At 40.5% G+C, this 16,532-nt stretch overlaps 1 protein-coding gene across 1 annotated transcript in view; it reads left to right on the top strand.

Moving 5' to 3' along the window:
- Positions 1–4,631: 4,631 nt before the first annotated feature.
- The window catches only part of LOC139275779 (T-cell receptor-associated transmembrane adapter 1-like), a 36,245-nt gene continuing 24,344 nt past the window's right edge, over positions 4,632–16,532 (top strand). Inside the window, exons 1-3 of the mRNA XM_070892982.1 lie at positions 4,632–4,689; positions 5,750–5,863; positions 7,417–7,456. Of these exons, the coding sequence (XP_070749083.1) occupies positions 4,638–4,689; positions 5,750–5,863; positions 7,417–7,456 (206 nt within the window). The 5' untranslated portion in view covers positions 4,632–4,637. The remainder of the gene's footprint in view (positions 4,690–5,749; positions 5,864–7,416; positions 7,457–16,532) is intronic.

The following is a 16,532-nucleotide window of genomic DNA, read 5'->3' as shown; positions in this document are numbered from 1 at the left end:
GGTGGAACATGGCGGCGAGAAAAATTGAGAAAAGGGTTGGGGCAATGACGCAGCCCTGTTTGACCCCGGTACGGACATGGATTGGGTCTGTGATGGATCCGTTGGTAAGGATCACGGCCTGCATGTTGTCGTGGAGCAGGAGGATGGTGACGAACTTTTGGGGGCATCCGAAATGGAGTAGGACACTCCATAGACCCTCGCGGTTGACAGTGTCAAAGGCCCATGCTTCTGCTCCTTTGCAATCTGTCAGTTCTAATTCAGGATACATCTGCAAAAATTGCGAATTCGAACCGACACATTGCAAAGGGGGCAGAATCTCAAATACAATTCTTTTTGCGGGTGCATTAAGATTCTCATGTAAAATGTCAATTGCATGTAGCTAGTGTCCGACAAAATGTCCATCCATTGCTATTCACTGATGCAAGCTCCTCGCTGGAGTGGAACTAAACTACAGAACCAGTGGGAACCTGTTCAACCTTTGCCGTCTCCCGGCCAGATCCAAAACCACCCCAACCTCTGTCATCGAGCTACAGTACGCGAATGACGCCTGCGTCTGTGCAAACACAGAGGCTGAACTCCAGGACATAGTCAATGTATTTACTGAGGCATACAAAAGCATGGGCCTTACGCTAAATATCAGTACTGCCCCCCAGTCATCAAGATACATGGCACAGCCCTGGACAACGTGGCCCACTTCCCTTATCTCGGGAGCCTCCTATCAACAACAGCAGGCATTGAAGACGAGATGCAACACCGCCTCCAGTGCGCCAGTGCAGCCTTCGGCCATCTGAGGAAAAGAGTGTTGGAAGACTAGGCCCTCAAAACTGTCACCAAGCTCATGGTCTACAGGGCTGTAGTAATATCAGCCCTCCTGTATGGCTCAGAAACATGGACTATGTACAGCAGGCACCTCAAGTCGCTGGAGAATACCACCAAAACTGTCTCCACAAGATCCTACAAATCCCCTGGGAGGACAGATGCACCAATGTTAGTGTCCTCGACCCGGCCAACATCCCCAGCATTGAAGCACTGACCACACTTGATCAGCTCCGCTGGGCAGGCCACATTGTTCGCATGCCAGACACGAGACTCCCAAAGCAAGCACTCTAATCGGAACTCCTTCATGGGAAATGAACCAAAGGTGGGCAGCAGAAACGTTACAAGGACACCCTCAAAGCCCCCCCTGATAAAGTGCGACATTCCCACTGACACCTGTGTGTCCCTGGCCAAAGACCGCCCTAAGTGGAGGAAGTGCATCTGGGAGGGCGCTGAGCTCCTCGAGTCTCGTCGCCGAGAGCATGTAGAAATCAAGCGCGGGCAGCAGAAAGAGCGTGCGGCAAACCAGTCCCACCCACCCTTTCCCTCAACAACTATCTGTCCCACCTGTGACAGAGACTGTGGTTCTCGTATTGGACTGTACAGCCATCTAAAAACTCATGTTAAGAGTGGAAGCAAGTCTTCCTCGATTCCGTGGGACTGCCTATGATGATGATGAGTTAGTTCTAAAGTGCTAAAGTGAAGGACACAAAAGGCTGTAGTGTCAATCCATTCGATTCAAGTACAATGATCAGATGATCTCAGATCTTACCTCCGAAAAGCATGCTGGAGGGCCAGATATTTCCGGCTTTCAGCATGTCATATATGTCACATTGCACAGTCTTTACACGTTAAACTCGAAGATTTTGTGCTTTATTCTTTCATTTAAAATTCATCAATCCAGAAGTAGGCATAGTCCAGTGAGAAGTTTGATCGTAGCAAGATTCCCTTTACTTGAAATATTTAACAATAGTTTGGCGAGTTTTAACAATCTAGTTATATGGCTCCCTAAGCATACAATAATGAGCAGTGTCTGCGTGTAGTGCTGAATTCCGAACCTGTGGAAAGCAGGTTATCTAAACCTATTGCTTCTATTTGTGAGCTTATGTAGCTAGAGCCCGCTATGTCCTGTTTCTGTGCCGTATATCCTATGTAATCCTATGATTGCATGAGGCTAATTTGAGGAAGGGGTCGGGATATTAAAAGTGAATTTGAAAGACATCCAGATTCTGTATAATGTGTAAGAAAACAATGCGGGAGTCACACTAGTAATCTTCCATTATTATCCTATATTATAACTGTCCCATGGGGCTGATCATTACACAGGGAAATCACTCAAGGGGGAGCCGGAAAATAACTGAAATATCAGTCTTTTACCTTGTTACTAACACAAATCAAACCGTTTTGTGTAGTTAAGTGTCTGCCGTTATACACGAATTGTATAAACGCCGGAAGAAGATAAATATATAAGCTATGCATCTAAGTGTAGGTATAAATGTTAAACAGACTGCGTGTGGATATATAAACATATATTAGTGATTCATGTTCGTATGTGTATATGGGAACGGATAAAATATTTACATTCATGGAAATATAAATTGTCGTCAATCACCCAGTTATTTTTCATTCAAGATTATATTTTATATAAAAATACATTTCTAATACGATTGATTTTCCACTGCACCGAGCTGGTTTAAGGAATACCTTTCCCTTGACTTCATTTATCCGTTGGTATTAGCACTGATTCAAAGATTGCAGTGTATCTAATCAGACTACAGGTAAATACCTCCCGCATCAAATACATTAGACTCTACCTTATCCTTCCAAAATGGGCCTGGGAGTTTTGCCCTTATTTTTGTAAACATTAAACGTTATCGTTTTACATAGAATTACATAGAAGGTACAGGACAGAAACAGGCCATTGTCAGCTTGCTTGCTGTTCTATTTCTGTTGCAAACGCGGTGCTTTATCACCCTCAGAAATCTCCCTTCATAGATTAGTTTCCGTGGACTACAACTAGAACCAGGCATTTCTGAGCTTGACGTTTTCCATTGACGTGTTTCTTGTGATATTTTTATAATACGATATTATCGGAAGACCCAGCCCTGAGATCCAGCAATCAAGTCGCAACCCAATTTATGAATCTCAATGTAACAATGTCAACATTCATTTATTAATTTCCAATATCACTGAATGTCTTTCAATAACTCACGGACAATCCCTGAATACTGGATTTAAAGTAACGTTTTGAAGCTATTTCGATTTATTGCACATATTCCTAATCTATTTTGAGACTTCGTTCAACGCGTTGAGCATCGAGATTGTATTGACTGAGGGATTAATAATCACTGCAAGCAAATCACAAAAGGTAGTGACGCAGATTAATAAGCATATAAAAAAAGCTCACAAAGCACTGGGGTTCATTCCTAGAGGGATATAATTGAAAAGCAGAGAAGGCATGTTAAACTTGTATAGAACCTTGGTTAGACCACACTTGGAGTGCTGTGGAATAGTTCTAGTCTCCATAATTTCTAAAAATGATATAGAGGCACTGGAGAAAGTGCAAAAAGATTTACAAGGATGATACCAGAACTGAGAGTGTATAACTATCAGGAAAGATTGAACAAGCTGGGGCTCTTTTCTCTAGACAAGAGAAGGCTGAGGGGGTGACCTGGTAGAGGTCTTTAAGATTATGAAAGGTTTTGAAACGGTAGAGGTAGAGAAAGATGTTTCCACTTGTGGTGGAGACCAAAACTAGGGCTCATAAATATAAGATAGTCACTAATAAATCTAATGGGGAATTTGGGAGAAACTTATTTACCCAGAGAGTTGTTAGAATGTGGAGCATACTGCCACAAGGAGTAGTTTAGGTGAATAACACAGATGCATTCAAGGGGAAGCTAGATAAACACATGGGAGAAGAAATGGAGGAGGATATGTTGAGAGGGTTAGATGAAGTAGGGTGGGAGGAGGCTCGTGTGGAGCGTGAACACTGGCATAGACCGAATGGCCTGTTTCTGTCCTGTACATTCTGTGTAATTCTATGTAAAACGATAACGTTTAATGTTTACAATGCTTGGTACAACGTGGCAAGTTATATTACTATTGTTTCGAGAACAAATATGTGGAAGGTAGAAATGAAATCATGAAAGCGCGCCATGTGGAAAATGTCGGCACTTTGAGGTCTATGGTGGTTCTGGACAGCTCAGCATTTATAAGTTAAAGGAAAAGGTAACTAGGAATCTAGCCCGGCTTCTCCTTCTATCCCTGAAGTTACCTCATTCTTGTAGACGCTCTGATTTTCATCACATGTGGTAAAAGTTTGTGTTTACATAGACCATTTAATGTAAACCCAGCTCTGATCTGATGGTTACTGTCAAACTCCGAGTGGATCACCTCATAATGGTCGTGTGAATTCAATTGGAAGCCTGGCCGCCACATCAGATTTTAAGCATTTTACTAATTGTTTATTTTCATCATATGTTGCGCAGGCACGCTGTACTGATTCTGTAATATTCTGCACTAATGGTGCCTCTCAACACACAAAGGGGGAGTTAGCCACACTGAAATGCACTGGGCGAAAGCGATTGATTCCTCTCGGTTTTCTCGCTCCTGCCCAGGGGTTTTTACCCTTCTACTTTTATTTCTTAATTAAAATGAACAAAAGAAATATGACAGAAATTTGGTGCACACATCTCATCTGGAGTGAAGCGTGATGTTGCAACAAACGTCAGCTATTTCCTGTTGGCCTGTGTGTACCAGACAGTCCCTGATATGTGCAGACTGAAGGAAGTGCACCAACTTGCATTGGGGAACTTCGGATGACTCGGTCTGCAGAGCATCGATCTGGCGTTGTAACAATGGGCACAGTGGGTACGTTATGAACCTCAGCTCTACAGCAGCGCAGTTTACAGAAAAGCGTACAAAGTGTTCTTGAAATGTTATTAGTTTTCTTTGCACTATGTTTGGCTGTTCAGACTGCGTTCAGACTGCACAGGGACTGTTCAGTTGCTTGTAAAGATTGCAAGGTTGCATTTTAGTAACTGGTAATAATAACGCGCAATCAAAAAAAATGAACGAGAGGGGCAGATTATATCGAGTGACATTGGAGCCACTGTACAGTTTACTCACTCCAAACAACGCCTTTCGTGCACCACAATAACCTGATGATTTGAGTGAAGGTATTTAACAGATTGCTTGGCGCACTGGGAATCGTTTTCATTCTCGATCGCTTAAAATTGTTTTTGTACTTGAGTCTGTGATTATCCGGTGATCCGTTAGATCATTTTATAAACGGTTGGATACTCTTCACTTCACCAGAACCACTATCCTGTTAGTGGCTACCTTTTTTATTATTTATCAACTGGAAGGATGATTATATTATCAGAACACGAGCGTGCAGATACTGAACGAACAACAAAGCACTGCCTCCCAACCAGTATGTTGATGTGTATTGGACAGGGAGCAATGAGTATTACCGTCTCACCGTCTGTTACATCTACCTTTAAGGATCGGGTTAGAAACTTTGCAAAAGCTTTCCTCAGGAAATGAAATGGGTGGGGTAGAGTTGGTGGATAGAGCCGATTCGATTTGCAAGAATGGACCTGATGAGGATTTTTCTGCATGCATTCTTTTTTTACATTTTTATTGCCTAGTGTATTACTTGAAGTTTTCGTCAACATTCTGAATAGGGTTGCTACGTACCGACCACTGCAGACAGGCCAACAGTGACTGGCCAGGGATGTATTAAAGCCTATGTAATGATGTCACTACAATTAACTACAAGGGGCCAGTGTATTGGGGCCGATGGCACAACGCTGACTTTGGACCCATTTGGATGGCACTGTATCAAAACTGTGCGGGATGTCTTTATCCTTGAGGAGAGCTCTGCCGCTGGAAATGTGTATTAATAATTCATTATTTATTATTGCAGATGGATTCGCCAGCTGCAGTATCGGAGTTTGGGGATTGTTGGGTATTACTATTTTAGCTCTGATGGTTTCTCTTGTGATGAATGTTATCTACTGTACAGCAAACCGTCAAAAAGGTGAGCGCCCTTTTCACTCTCTAGATTTGCAAATAAACATTTTAGTTTCCTCGTATTCCTAAGAAATAGTTTTCTTTATTAAGTTTTACTATATACTACAAGCATAATATTCATTAACTTTCTAATCACACTGACAGACACCAACTAAGAACACACTATTCCTGCTGCAATATTCTCGTTGAGTTGAGGCAATCGGAGGCCTAAGCTCCTGACTACTGCTGGGCCCTGCTCCACAGCAGCACTGCCTGCACTCTTGTATGTATTCACTCCCCGGCTAAAAGAGTAAAGATTGCAGAGGATAACAAACAGAATGAGTGAGAAAGGAAAGATACAACAAAAAAGGAGAAAAACATGGCAGAAGAAGTAAGAGCACGATAAGAAAAGCAAAAATAGAAACGGAAACAGTTCAGATTACTTTTTAAAACTTACCAGCAACCTCTAGGTTTGGTGTTTTAAATGAACATTTATTGGTGATGAAAATCAAACATTTCCCTTTTTAAACTGGTATCAGGGCCCTCTCGTTACCTTTCTGGAGAAGCACAGTTTTTAAAAATTTGAATATAATTTCATCCTTTGACCGGAATATGAACCTTCTTTTTTAGCAAATTTAAGGTGGGTTTAAGATTTGACTACATTACAGGTCAAAAATTGAATGTTAGTTTTTATGTTCTGAGTGTAAGTGTGCATTTTATTCTGAATCTGTTATGTAAAAAGTATTTAAAGCAGATAATAGAGATTAGAGAAACTATGGTTATCAACTTGAAGTATTAAGTGAATGGCAGATAATGCAGTAGTGACCCTGCCTCACTGTAACGTTTCCATTTAAACCGCCATTGTAACTTTCCTTTTTTTGTTTCTACACGTTACAAAATCGAAGCTACATTAATTTCCCGTGTGTAGGGGCTGCAGCACTACAGCAAATGTAGGCAGAACAGTAAAAGTCCTGGACTGTTGTAACATGGAGACTGAATTGTGGAAATGTGTGGGCATGGAACGTGCAAAGCTTAACTTTGACCTTGATGCTTTGAGTTACAATCTCTAGAGGAAGGAAACAATATTGGCTCTTGCCGGTCGCTTCTTCATAATCTAAAATGATAAGTGTGAGTTCCCAAAGGGCAACTAGAAAACAACAGTTAATGGAAGGATAATGTTTGCCAAATAACTGATACTATGCAGATCAGTATGTTCACTCCCAACTATCCGAGTGCCACATTCTTTCAAAAATCATCAGGTTTGTTTATATTGTGTGAGAAATAATTAAAAACTCTGAAAATACACTAGACTTCTTCCTCTTAAGCATATTTTAGAAATTGAGAAATACATTCAGCTAAAAAGAGCATCTGTACATTCAGCTAAAAAGAGCATCTGTGTTATGAATATAATTTGCCTTAATGTTGGCTAAAACGAAAGAAAACAAGATTTGGGCAGTTAAAAGGTCAAAGAGAAACATTCCATTTCAACAATTTCTCAGATATGCTCCAGCAAATTGCTTGATTTAAAAAATTATATTTGTTTGCCTTGTAAGAATAAATCAAACCTTCTCTGATTTACAGCTCCCAGACCAATATATCGAAGCGTCAAACAATTGCAGAGGTACGTTTTTTTACCATAGAAACACATTTTTGAAATGATTAAATATTTGAATTGTCTGTTAGCCTGAGGAGTTTCATTGTACAGGGTGCCCATCCAAAATAAACGCTAGGACCTTTGATGCTGCCATTTTGAGCACTATTACAAATGTGTGCCAACCAGATTATGCTGGCCATACTTTCTCCGAAATTCAGACCACCACCAGTATGTGGCCGCAACATGACACAATGCATGTGTCGGACATTCACAATGTTGCTCTGAATTTTGGAGAAACCTGAAGTTCATGTGCATGTGTGAGAAGTATAATCCAACTTGCATAATTTAGTAATATTACCCTATTTAATGTGCCTTAGGAATCCATATTTGTACAGACAGATTGGATATGGTGAGACCATTACATAACCCAAGGGTTTTGTTCCAATGCACCACATTGTTAATACATTACTGGATACAGTCTTAAAGCTATGCAAGTTAAACTTTCCAAAAGTTTGTAAGGGGCACTCGATAAAAGGCATTTGCTCTCTGTTAGTGACACCACTGCTCTCTTCCTGACAACATATTGAAATGCAAAGTACTCAGCAAGTTTTGAATCTAGATTTTGCCAAGTGTACCAGAGTAACAGTTTTAAAGAATAAATGAGGGTGAATTCATCTTTGGTTAATTTAATACTAGGTTGTTTGACCATGTTTGAACATAGAATTAAGTTACTAGAAAATGCTCTGTTTAGATTAGGTTTGTATTGAATGTTTGCAGCAAAATAACTAGGTTTTGAATCACTCATACCTACAGCTATTACAGAAAATCTGATCTTTTACAAATAAAGTGCATTTTTCTGTGCAACATATCTGGCATCTACTGGTCTGACCATATTCAGTGTGTTAAGGAATGACAAATATAAAGAATTGGGGAATGTTTTTCCCTTAAAAGGATTTTTTTTTCTAAATTGAGGAACTTAAATGAATGGTTGCGGTTTAAAGTGCAAGGGCAGCACAAAGCTTAAAATGAGCATCACAGAAAACAAAATAACTCAAGAACTTGCGATTAGGTGATGCCAAGTCTCAAATTCACATTTGACCAATTGTATGGGAAAGGAAAGAGTGAGGGCGGTAAGAAGTTCCCTGGTTTTGAGGTCAAGACAAATTAGTGCAGCAGACAGTATGACACGTTGATTTCAACAAAGTGAAGATGCAGGAAGGACGACAATGTAGGACTTTAGTAGAATTGTTTTATAAAGAGTGAAGACGTGCTCCACTTTCAAGTCGATGTGACACAATTTTGGATGCACAACAGGAATTGGCAATACTACTCTGAACTCAGATTACTGAGTGCAGTAAAGTGAAAGATGGAAAACCATCTCCTGAAGATCTCTACACTTTTGCAGTATAACTTCAGCCCATTATGAAGTTTCATTTTAAATGTGTCCAGGCACTTTATTGGATATCCTGGAAAATTTATAAACTTATTTTTTAATCTTTCTAGTGCTATGCAAAAGCTTGCATGGTCACACCATTAAGGGAGTGCTCCATTTAGGGAGTAGAGCACTGCACAAGCATCAACAACAGCAACGACTTGAATTTATATAGTGCCTTTAATGTAGTAAAATGTCCCAAGACACTTATATTCAGTGCCCTTTTGTCATTAACCTCAGCATGACCTGCAGGACGACATCTCTGACAGTATAATTTGGATCCTCTTCGCTGAAGTTTGGAATCTATAGCTACTAGTTTTAGACTGTAAGTTCGAGCAGGTAGTGACTCTCACAAGGAGCACATGCTGGGGAATTACAAGTTCAAAGCCCACGATTTTCCATCCATTAAAATTAACAGATGCGTGCACACAAGCTCCTCCCATGCACTCCTCATCTCAGTCCTATATGTCTTACCCCTTATCCTTAGACTGTGACCCCTGGTTCTGGACTTCCCCAACATCAGGAACATTCTTCCTGCCTCTAACCTGTCCAATCCCGTCAAAATTTTATATGCTTCTATGAGATGCCCGCTCATTCTTCTAAATTCCAGTGAATATAAGCCTAGTCGATCCAGTCTTTCTTCATATGTCAGTTCTGCCATCCTGGGAATCAGTCTGGTGAACCTTCGCTGCACTCCCTCAGTAACAAGAATGTCCTTCCTCAGATTAGGAGACCAAAACTGCACATAATACTCAAGGTGTGTTCTCACCAAGACCCTGTACAACTGCAGCAAGACCTCCCTGCTCCTATACTCAAATCCTCTCGCTATGAAGGCCATCATGCTATTTGCTTTCTTTACTGCCTGCTGTACCTGCATGCCTACTTTCAATGACAGATGTACTCTTGACACCCAAGTTGCATCTCATTGCACCTACCCTTTTAATAATCTGTCACCATTCAGATAATAATCAGCCTTTCTGTTTTTGTCACCAAAGTGGATAACCTCACACTTATCCACATTACTAGTGGATAATGGTTGATGGATGTTTTTGTGACTGGAAGGATGTTTCCAGTGGGGTTCCGCAAGGCTCAGTACTGGGTCCCTTGCTTTTTGTGGTATATATCAATGATTTAGATTTGAATGTAGGGAGTATGATTAAGAAGTTTGCCGATGAATCTAAAATTGTCTGTGTGGTTGATAATGAGGAAAGTCATGGACTGCAGGAGGATATCAATCTACTAGTCAGGTGGGCAGAGCAATGGCAAATAGAATTTAATTCGGAGAAGTATGAGGTAATGCACTTTGGGAGGGCGAATAAGGAAAGGATATGCACATTAAGCAGTAGGCTACTTAATAGTGTAGATGAACAAAGGGACCTTGGAGTGCTTATCAACAGATCCTTGAAAGTAGCAGGCCAGGTGGATAAGATGGTTAAGAAGCCTTTATTGGCCGAGGCATAGGATACAAGAGCAGGAAGGTTATGCTTAAATTGTATAATAGTCTGGTCAGGCCACAGCTGGAGTACTGTGTGCAGTTCCGGTCGGCGTATTATAGGAAGGACGTGATTGCTCTAGAGAGGGTGCAGAGGAGATTTACTAGGATGCTGCCTGGAATGGAGAATCTTAAGTATGAGGACAGATTGGATAGGCTGCATTTGTTCTCATTGGAACAGAGGAGGGTGAGAGGAGACCTCATTGAGGTGTACAAAATTTTGAAGGGCCTGGAAAAAGTGGATAGCAAGGGCCTATATTGGTGGAGGGGTCAATTACAAGGGGGCATAGATTTAAGGTGGTTAGTGGAAGGTTCAGAGAGGATTTGAGGGGTGACTTCTTCACACAGAGGGTTGTGGGGGTCTGGAACTCACTGCCTGGATGGGTGATGGATGCAGAAACCTTCACTACATTTAAAAGGTGCTTGGATGGGCACTTACCTGCAGGGTTACAGACCTAGAGCTGGTAATTGGGATTAGACTGGATAACATCTTGTTGGCCGGCACAGATATAATGGTAAGTACTACAGGGAATCTAATACGGCCTGGATAATCTCCTGTTTCGATTGCTTGGATGGGTCGGAGAGAAATTTTCCCAGATTTTTTTTCCCCAATTGACCTGGGATTTTATCTCATTTTTGCCTCTCCCAGGAGATCGCATGGCTCCGGTTGGGGTGGAATGTCGAATGTTTTAGTGTAAGGGGTGTCGCAGTTGTGTGGGTGAAAATTTATTTCATTGAAATCTCAGTCTTTTCATTTTTTACCAAGTTTGTTAAAAGTGATCATTTTTTTTATTGTGCTTTTTAAAAAAAAATTGATAAACCTGTGACAGAATTCAACGATTAGTTGATTTCAAATCCTTGTAGTAATCTGAGTTGTGAAATATTGTTTTACTGTTTAAAATGTTCTTCAGTAAATTGTAATGATTGAATTTTAATAAAAATGTAGTCTTATGAAAGGGATGAATATAGAATATGTACTCGGAGAGTCTGACCTGCTTTTTGAAGCAGTTTCCATTGCAGATAAACCACATACTAAACTTTCAAGTATTCTGCAAGTAAATTGTGAACCACCGAAGGTTATGGCACTCTACAATGGTCAGCATTATTTTGCTGCTTATATAAACAATTAATATGTGATAAAAGCAGACAAATTAAAAAATCATATACAAAGGGTGGGCATGAGGGCCACAAAAACTTTTTTTTCCTTTTTATCTCACGACTACTTTTCTAGTGTTATAAATTACTGAAGACAAACATTTTTAATTTGTCATTTTTAACAATTTTCTTGCTATTCATTATCAGTGAATAAAGCCAGAATTACAGGAGGACAATAGGTGCATTATAGCAAGACAGTTGGAAATAAGATAACAGCTTAATGATTGTTTAAGTCTCCAATAAGGATGCATTTTAGGACTTACTCTGATCCACATTTAATTTTGAGGCACAATTATTCTGAAATTCATAGACAAAAATGAAAATTAAAACAAATACTGTAACAAAAGTAGAAGCGGTGAGTGAGCACGGTACCATTACCTTATATGAGAATTATTTTCAATTTTCCAATATTTGAAAAACTATTCCCTATGCCACCCCCATTCACAATTCCCCGATGAGTATGAGACAGGAGACCTCCCCAGCACTGTCACTTAATAGCTTCTTAGGAGATGCACAAATTTCCCAAATGATGACATGTATGTTTTATATACTAATTCAACATTTATTGGCAAAGTAGTTCTGCATTTCAGAATCTGACTGCTTTTTAAAGTCAAATAATCATAGTTAAGTAAAATGTTGTAAATAAATAAATAAATTACAGTCCTGAAAATTGAAGCATTCATCTTTCAATTCTTTACTATATTGCTGTTTGAAATCCATCCCATTCCCTTTTCACCAAAAAAGCAAGAGGGAAAAAAATGAACCTTGCTGATGTATTACAAAATGATATGATTCAAAGTCAACTACATCAAAGACACTCTACTAAAGTGACACTAGATCAGAAGATTTGTAAAGAAACACATAATGTGAACAAAGTGAAATGTATTTGTTTATGTGTACAGAAAAAACTGACAACTTCAAAGATGCGGCATCACATAACAAATAATCAAATGATCTTCTAATATCCATGCCCCAAACTCACTTACATTGACCAGCAGGCAAATTACGGCAATTAAAAGTAAACAGTTTTACAAGAAAATTGTTCTACAGAAGAAGAACAACAGAGAAGCATAAACATTTCTTATAAAGAAGTCTTAGAGGTAGTGAATTGCATGCTAATGAAACACCACCGGATGAGCAATAGAGTTATATATTTGTACAGAAACTGATTGGACTAGATTCTGTGACATATCTTGACTGGCAGTGCTAATCTGCATAATTTCTATACTAATTATCTCTCACAAAATGTCCTCTCAGACATCAATAATTTTGGTTTTAAAAGGTAAATGTATAAAATGATGTTATGTTAATTTCTAGATCTTTTTAAATTGTAATTAAGAAACGTGTTTAAAAGGTTTTCTAAATTTGACCTCTGAATGTTGCATCAGCATCAATGGCCATTACATACAATGGAAAAGCCCACAACATTAATCCACTTTTGGAGAGAACAGTCATTTATTTATTGAAATTACTCAGTCAACATTCTATGATTGATTATTTGGACTGTGATTTTATTCTTAGGTTCTTAGTTGAAAGATTTTTTTGATAGCAATGAATAATAAGGCCGCTAAAAATTCCTTTCAGAGTTTTCTAAATATTTCAGATATTGAATGAAGATAATGGATGATTATTGCAGATTATTCTAAAATGGTTATCAACCACATAGCTAAAATAGTTTTAATTTCAGACACTTACTGGGGTAGAAATTTGACAGCACCCGGATTTGGGCCCCTAATGGTGATGCGGCCAGACCACCTGCCTGAACTGAGAGGCCCGAGGCTGGCCCAAAATGATGCCTCGGTCCTCATCAACATAATCCGAGTGATCCTGTTGCACCTCCACTGCCCTTCTGCAGGAATGGATTTCAGGCCATCTGTTTCACACCAGTAGCTACTTCAGCTAAGTGCTGGGGAGGGGGAAGGTCAGGGTGTGGGCAGGAGGCGCAGTAATGCTGTGGAGCCAGGAGGAAAAAAATAACTAACACTCCCTTTTTCAGTGGCAGCCGGGTCTTAAGTCGCATCCACATCAGGTGAAGCAAATGGAAGCATGCCCGGGGCTTGCTCTGCTCCTCAGGACACCATTTTCCCGAGGGTTCCTAATATAGATGTTACATTCGTAAGGGGCCGAACAGCAGGTTTCACCAGCCACCAAGGACCCCTTGAAAAACCGTCCGACACGATTTCAGGCACCCTTAGGTTGCAGGACATTGATTGGACCCCACAATGCGGCCTCGTTGCGCCGTATAGCAGCAACAACAAGGTTCAATTTCTACCCTGTTATCTTCAAGGAGTTTCATGAATTATCATCTTGTGACCATTTTTAATTCTGAGACATGCAAGCTTAATTTTGCAAGCTCCCTTCCATTGTGTATCAGATCTTGTTGTACTATGATCTCTGTACCAAAACCTAATCAGAAACTTCTCCCTGGACCAGCTCTGAGTATCTGTGAGGCATGAACTTTTATCTTATATATGGGAAATCATCAAAAATACTTTAAAAATGCACAATAATGTTCATTTCACAACTAAATACACACATAGCAGAGGATATAATACATAAATCCAGAGGTCATTTAAAAAATATATTTGGCCCTGATGAGAGTATCTGGAGTACTGCAATGCAATTTTGGTCAACCTATTTCAACAATTTGCATTTATGTAGCATCTTTAATGTAGTAACACGTCCCAAGGTGCTCCATAGGAGTGTAATCAGAAAAAAATGACATTGCGCCAAAGAAGAAGACACTAGGACAGGTGACCAAAAGTTTGGTCAAAGAGGTAGGTTTTAAGAAGCATTTTAAATGTGAGCGAGATTTAAGGAGAGAATTCCAGAGTTTAAAGCCTAGTGGAGACGAAGGAAGTCCAGGGTTGGAGGACTACAGAATTCTTGGAGGATTGTAAGGGTGGAGGAGGCTATAGAGATAGGGAGGGGTGAGACCATGGAGGGATTTGTACACAAGAATGAGAATATTAAAATCGAGGCATTCCGCATTGTAGGTCAGTGAGCACAGGGGTGATGGTGGACGGGACTTGGTGTGAGTTGAGATAAAGGCAGCAGAGTTTTAGATGAGCTCAAGTTTATGGATGGGGCAAGATAGGAGGCCAGCAAGGAGAGCATTGGAATAATTGAGTCTGGAAGAAACAAAAGCATGGATGAGAGTTTCAGCAGTGGATGGGCTGAGGCAGGGGCGGAGATTAGCATTATTGGCCCAGAAATTGCAGTCGGAGGCTTCCCGCAGGCAGATGCCTCCGACCTGAAAAATTTCCACGAATCTACCTGGTGGTCCTGAAGGTTCGGAGACTTCTGGTCCTAACCCTCTACGCGAAGGCCTTCATAGACGCACACGTATCCCAGGATCGTAAGGGTTTCGAATGTATTAATGTGATCACATGGGCCAACCCAACCTATCAGAGTAGGGGGATCCCCAGTTATAATTACGGTGATTCCATACACAAGTATGAATGGGAATACCCCCCCCAAAACACAGAAACATTGAAAATAACTAAATAAAAACCCAACACAAATTTCAAATGAATAAAAATGGAATTTAATTATTTAAAGCAAAAATGTAATTTTTTGAAAAATAAATTTACATATTTTCAAGGGACTAAAAAATAAACTTGCCTTATTTTTATGTTTTAACATTTTATTTAAATGTTTAAAATTATTTTTAAAGATGTCATTTTCTGAAATTTAGAAATCTTACACTGATAAAAGCAGACCTTATGCCTGCTTTTTTCAGTCATAAGAATTTGAAGGACATTCGCTGGGCAGGAGTTGGGCAAATAGCCTACTCTCTGCCTGCGGAGGCCCTTTACCTTCACATGCATGCAATCTGTCAACAGAATTTTTGACAGATCGCAAATGCCGGATTTAGGCGCATGCGCTTTGCATGCCTAAACCCGGAGCTTGCGGGGACCCCATGGGCACGTGTGCACCCGTGGGGAGCGCAATTTTAGGCCCATTATGAAGGTGAAAATAAGTGGTCTTTATGATGGCGAGGATCTGGGGTTAGAAGCTCAGATCAACGTCAAATAGGATGCCAAGGTTGCAAACCATCCAGTTCAGTTTGATACAGGAGCCAGCAATGAGGATGGAATTGATGGCTAGGGAATGGATTTGTTGCAAGGGCCAAAGACAATGGTCTTGGTCTTCCCAATGTTCAATTGGAAGAAATTTTGATGATCCAGGTCTGGATGTTGGATAAGCAGTCTAACAGCACCGAAGCAGTGGAGGGATCAAGAGCTGGGTAGAGCTGGGTGTTGTCAGGGTATATGTGGAACCCAACCATATCTTCTCCGAGGTGCAGTCTGTAGATGGGATACAGGAGGGGGCTAAGGATAGATCTTTGCGAGACTCCAGAGGTAACAATGCAGGGACAGGAAGAGAAGGCATTGCAGGAAATTCACAGTTGCAGAGCAATGTAAGGGCATTCCCAATCAGCTGTACAATGGAGGAAATGCATTGGAGGAGGGTGGTATGGACAACCATTTCAAAGGCTGCAGACAGGTTGAGAAGGATGAGGAGGGAGAGTGCTCCATGGTGACAGTCACAGAGGATGTAATTTATGACTTTGATTAGGGCTGTTTCAATGCTGTGGCATGGGCAGAAACTTGACTGGAAAGGTTCAAACATGGAGTTGCAAGAAAGATTGGCACAAATTTGGGAGACAACATGTTCAAGGACTTTGGAGAGGAAAGGAAGGTTGAATATGGGGCAGAGAGACTAAGGGTGGGTTTTTTGAGGAAGGGGTGATAACAACAGATTATAAAGGGAGGGGGGACAGGGCCTGAGGAGAGGGAACTGTTTACAATATCAGCTAGCATGGGACCAGGAAGAGAAGCTGGGTGGTTTGCAGTTTAGTAGGAATAGGGGCAATTGAGCAGGAAGTGGGTCTTATGGACAAGATCAGCTTGGAGAGAGCAAAAGGGGAAATAGAAAATATAGGTGAATTTTTTTTTATATAGTAAAAGGGTAGTATGTATGTGGAACAGATTACCGGCATGGGTGGTAGAACAAGCAAC

The sequence above is a fragment of the Pristiophorus japonicus genome, chromosome 11 (assembly GCF_044704955.1).
Source record: "Pristiophorus japonicus isolate sPriJap1 chromosome 11, sPriJap1.hap1, whole genome shotgun sequence".
Lineage (NCBI taxonomy): Eukaryota > Metazoa > Chordata > Chondrichthyes > Pristiophoridae > Pristiophorus > Pristiophorus japonicus.
This window is presented reverse-complemented; position numbering and strand designations above follow the sequence as displayed.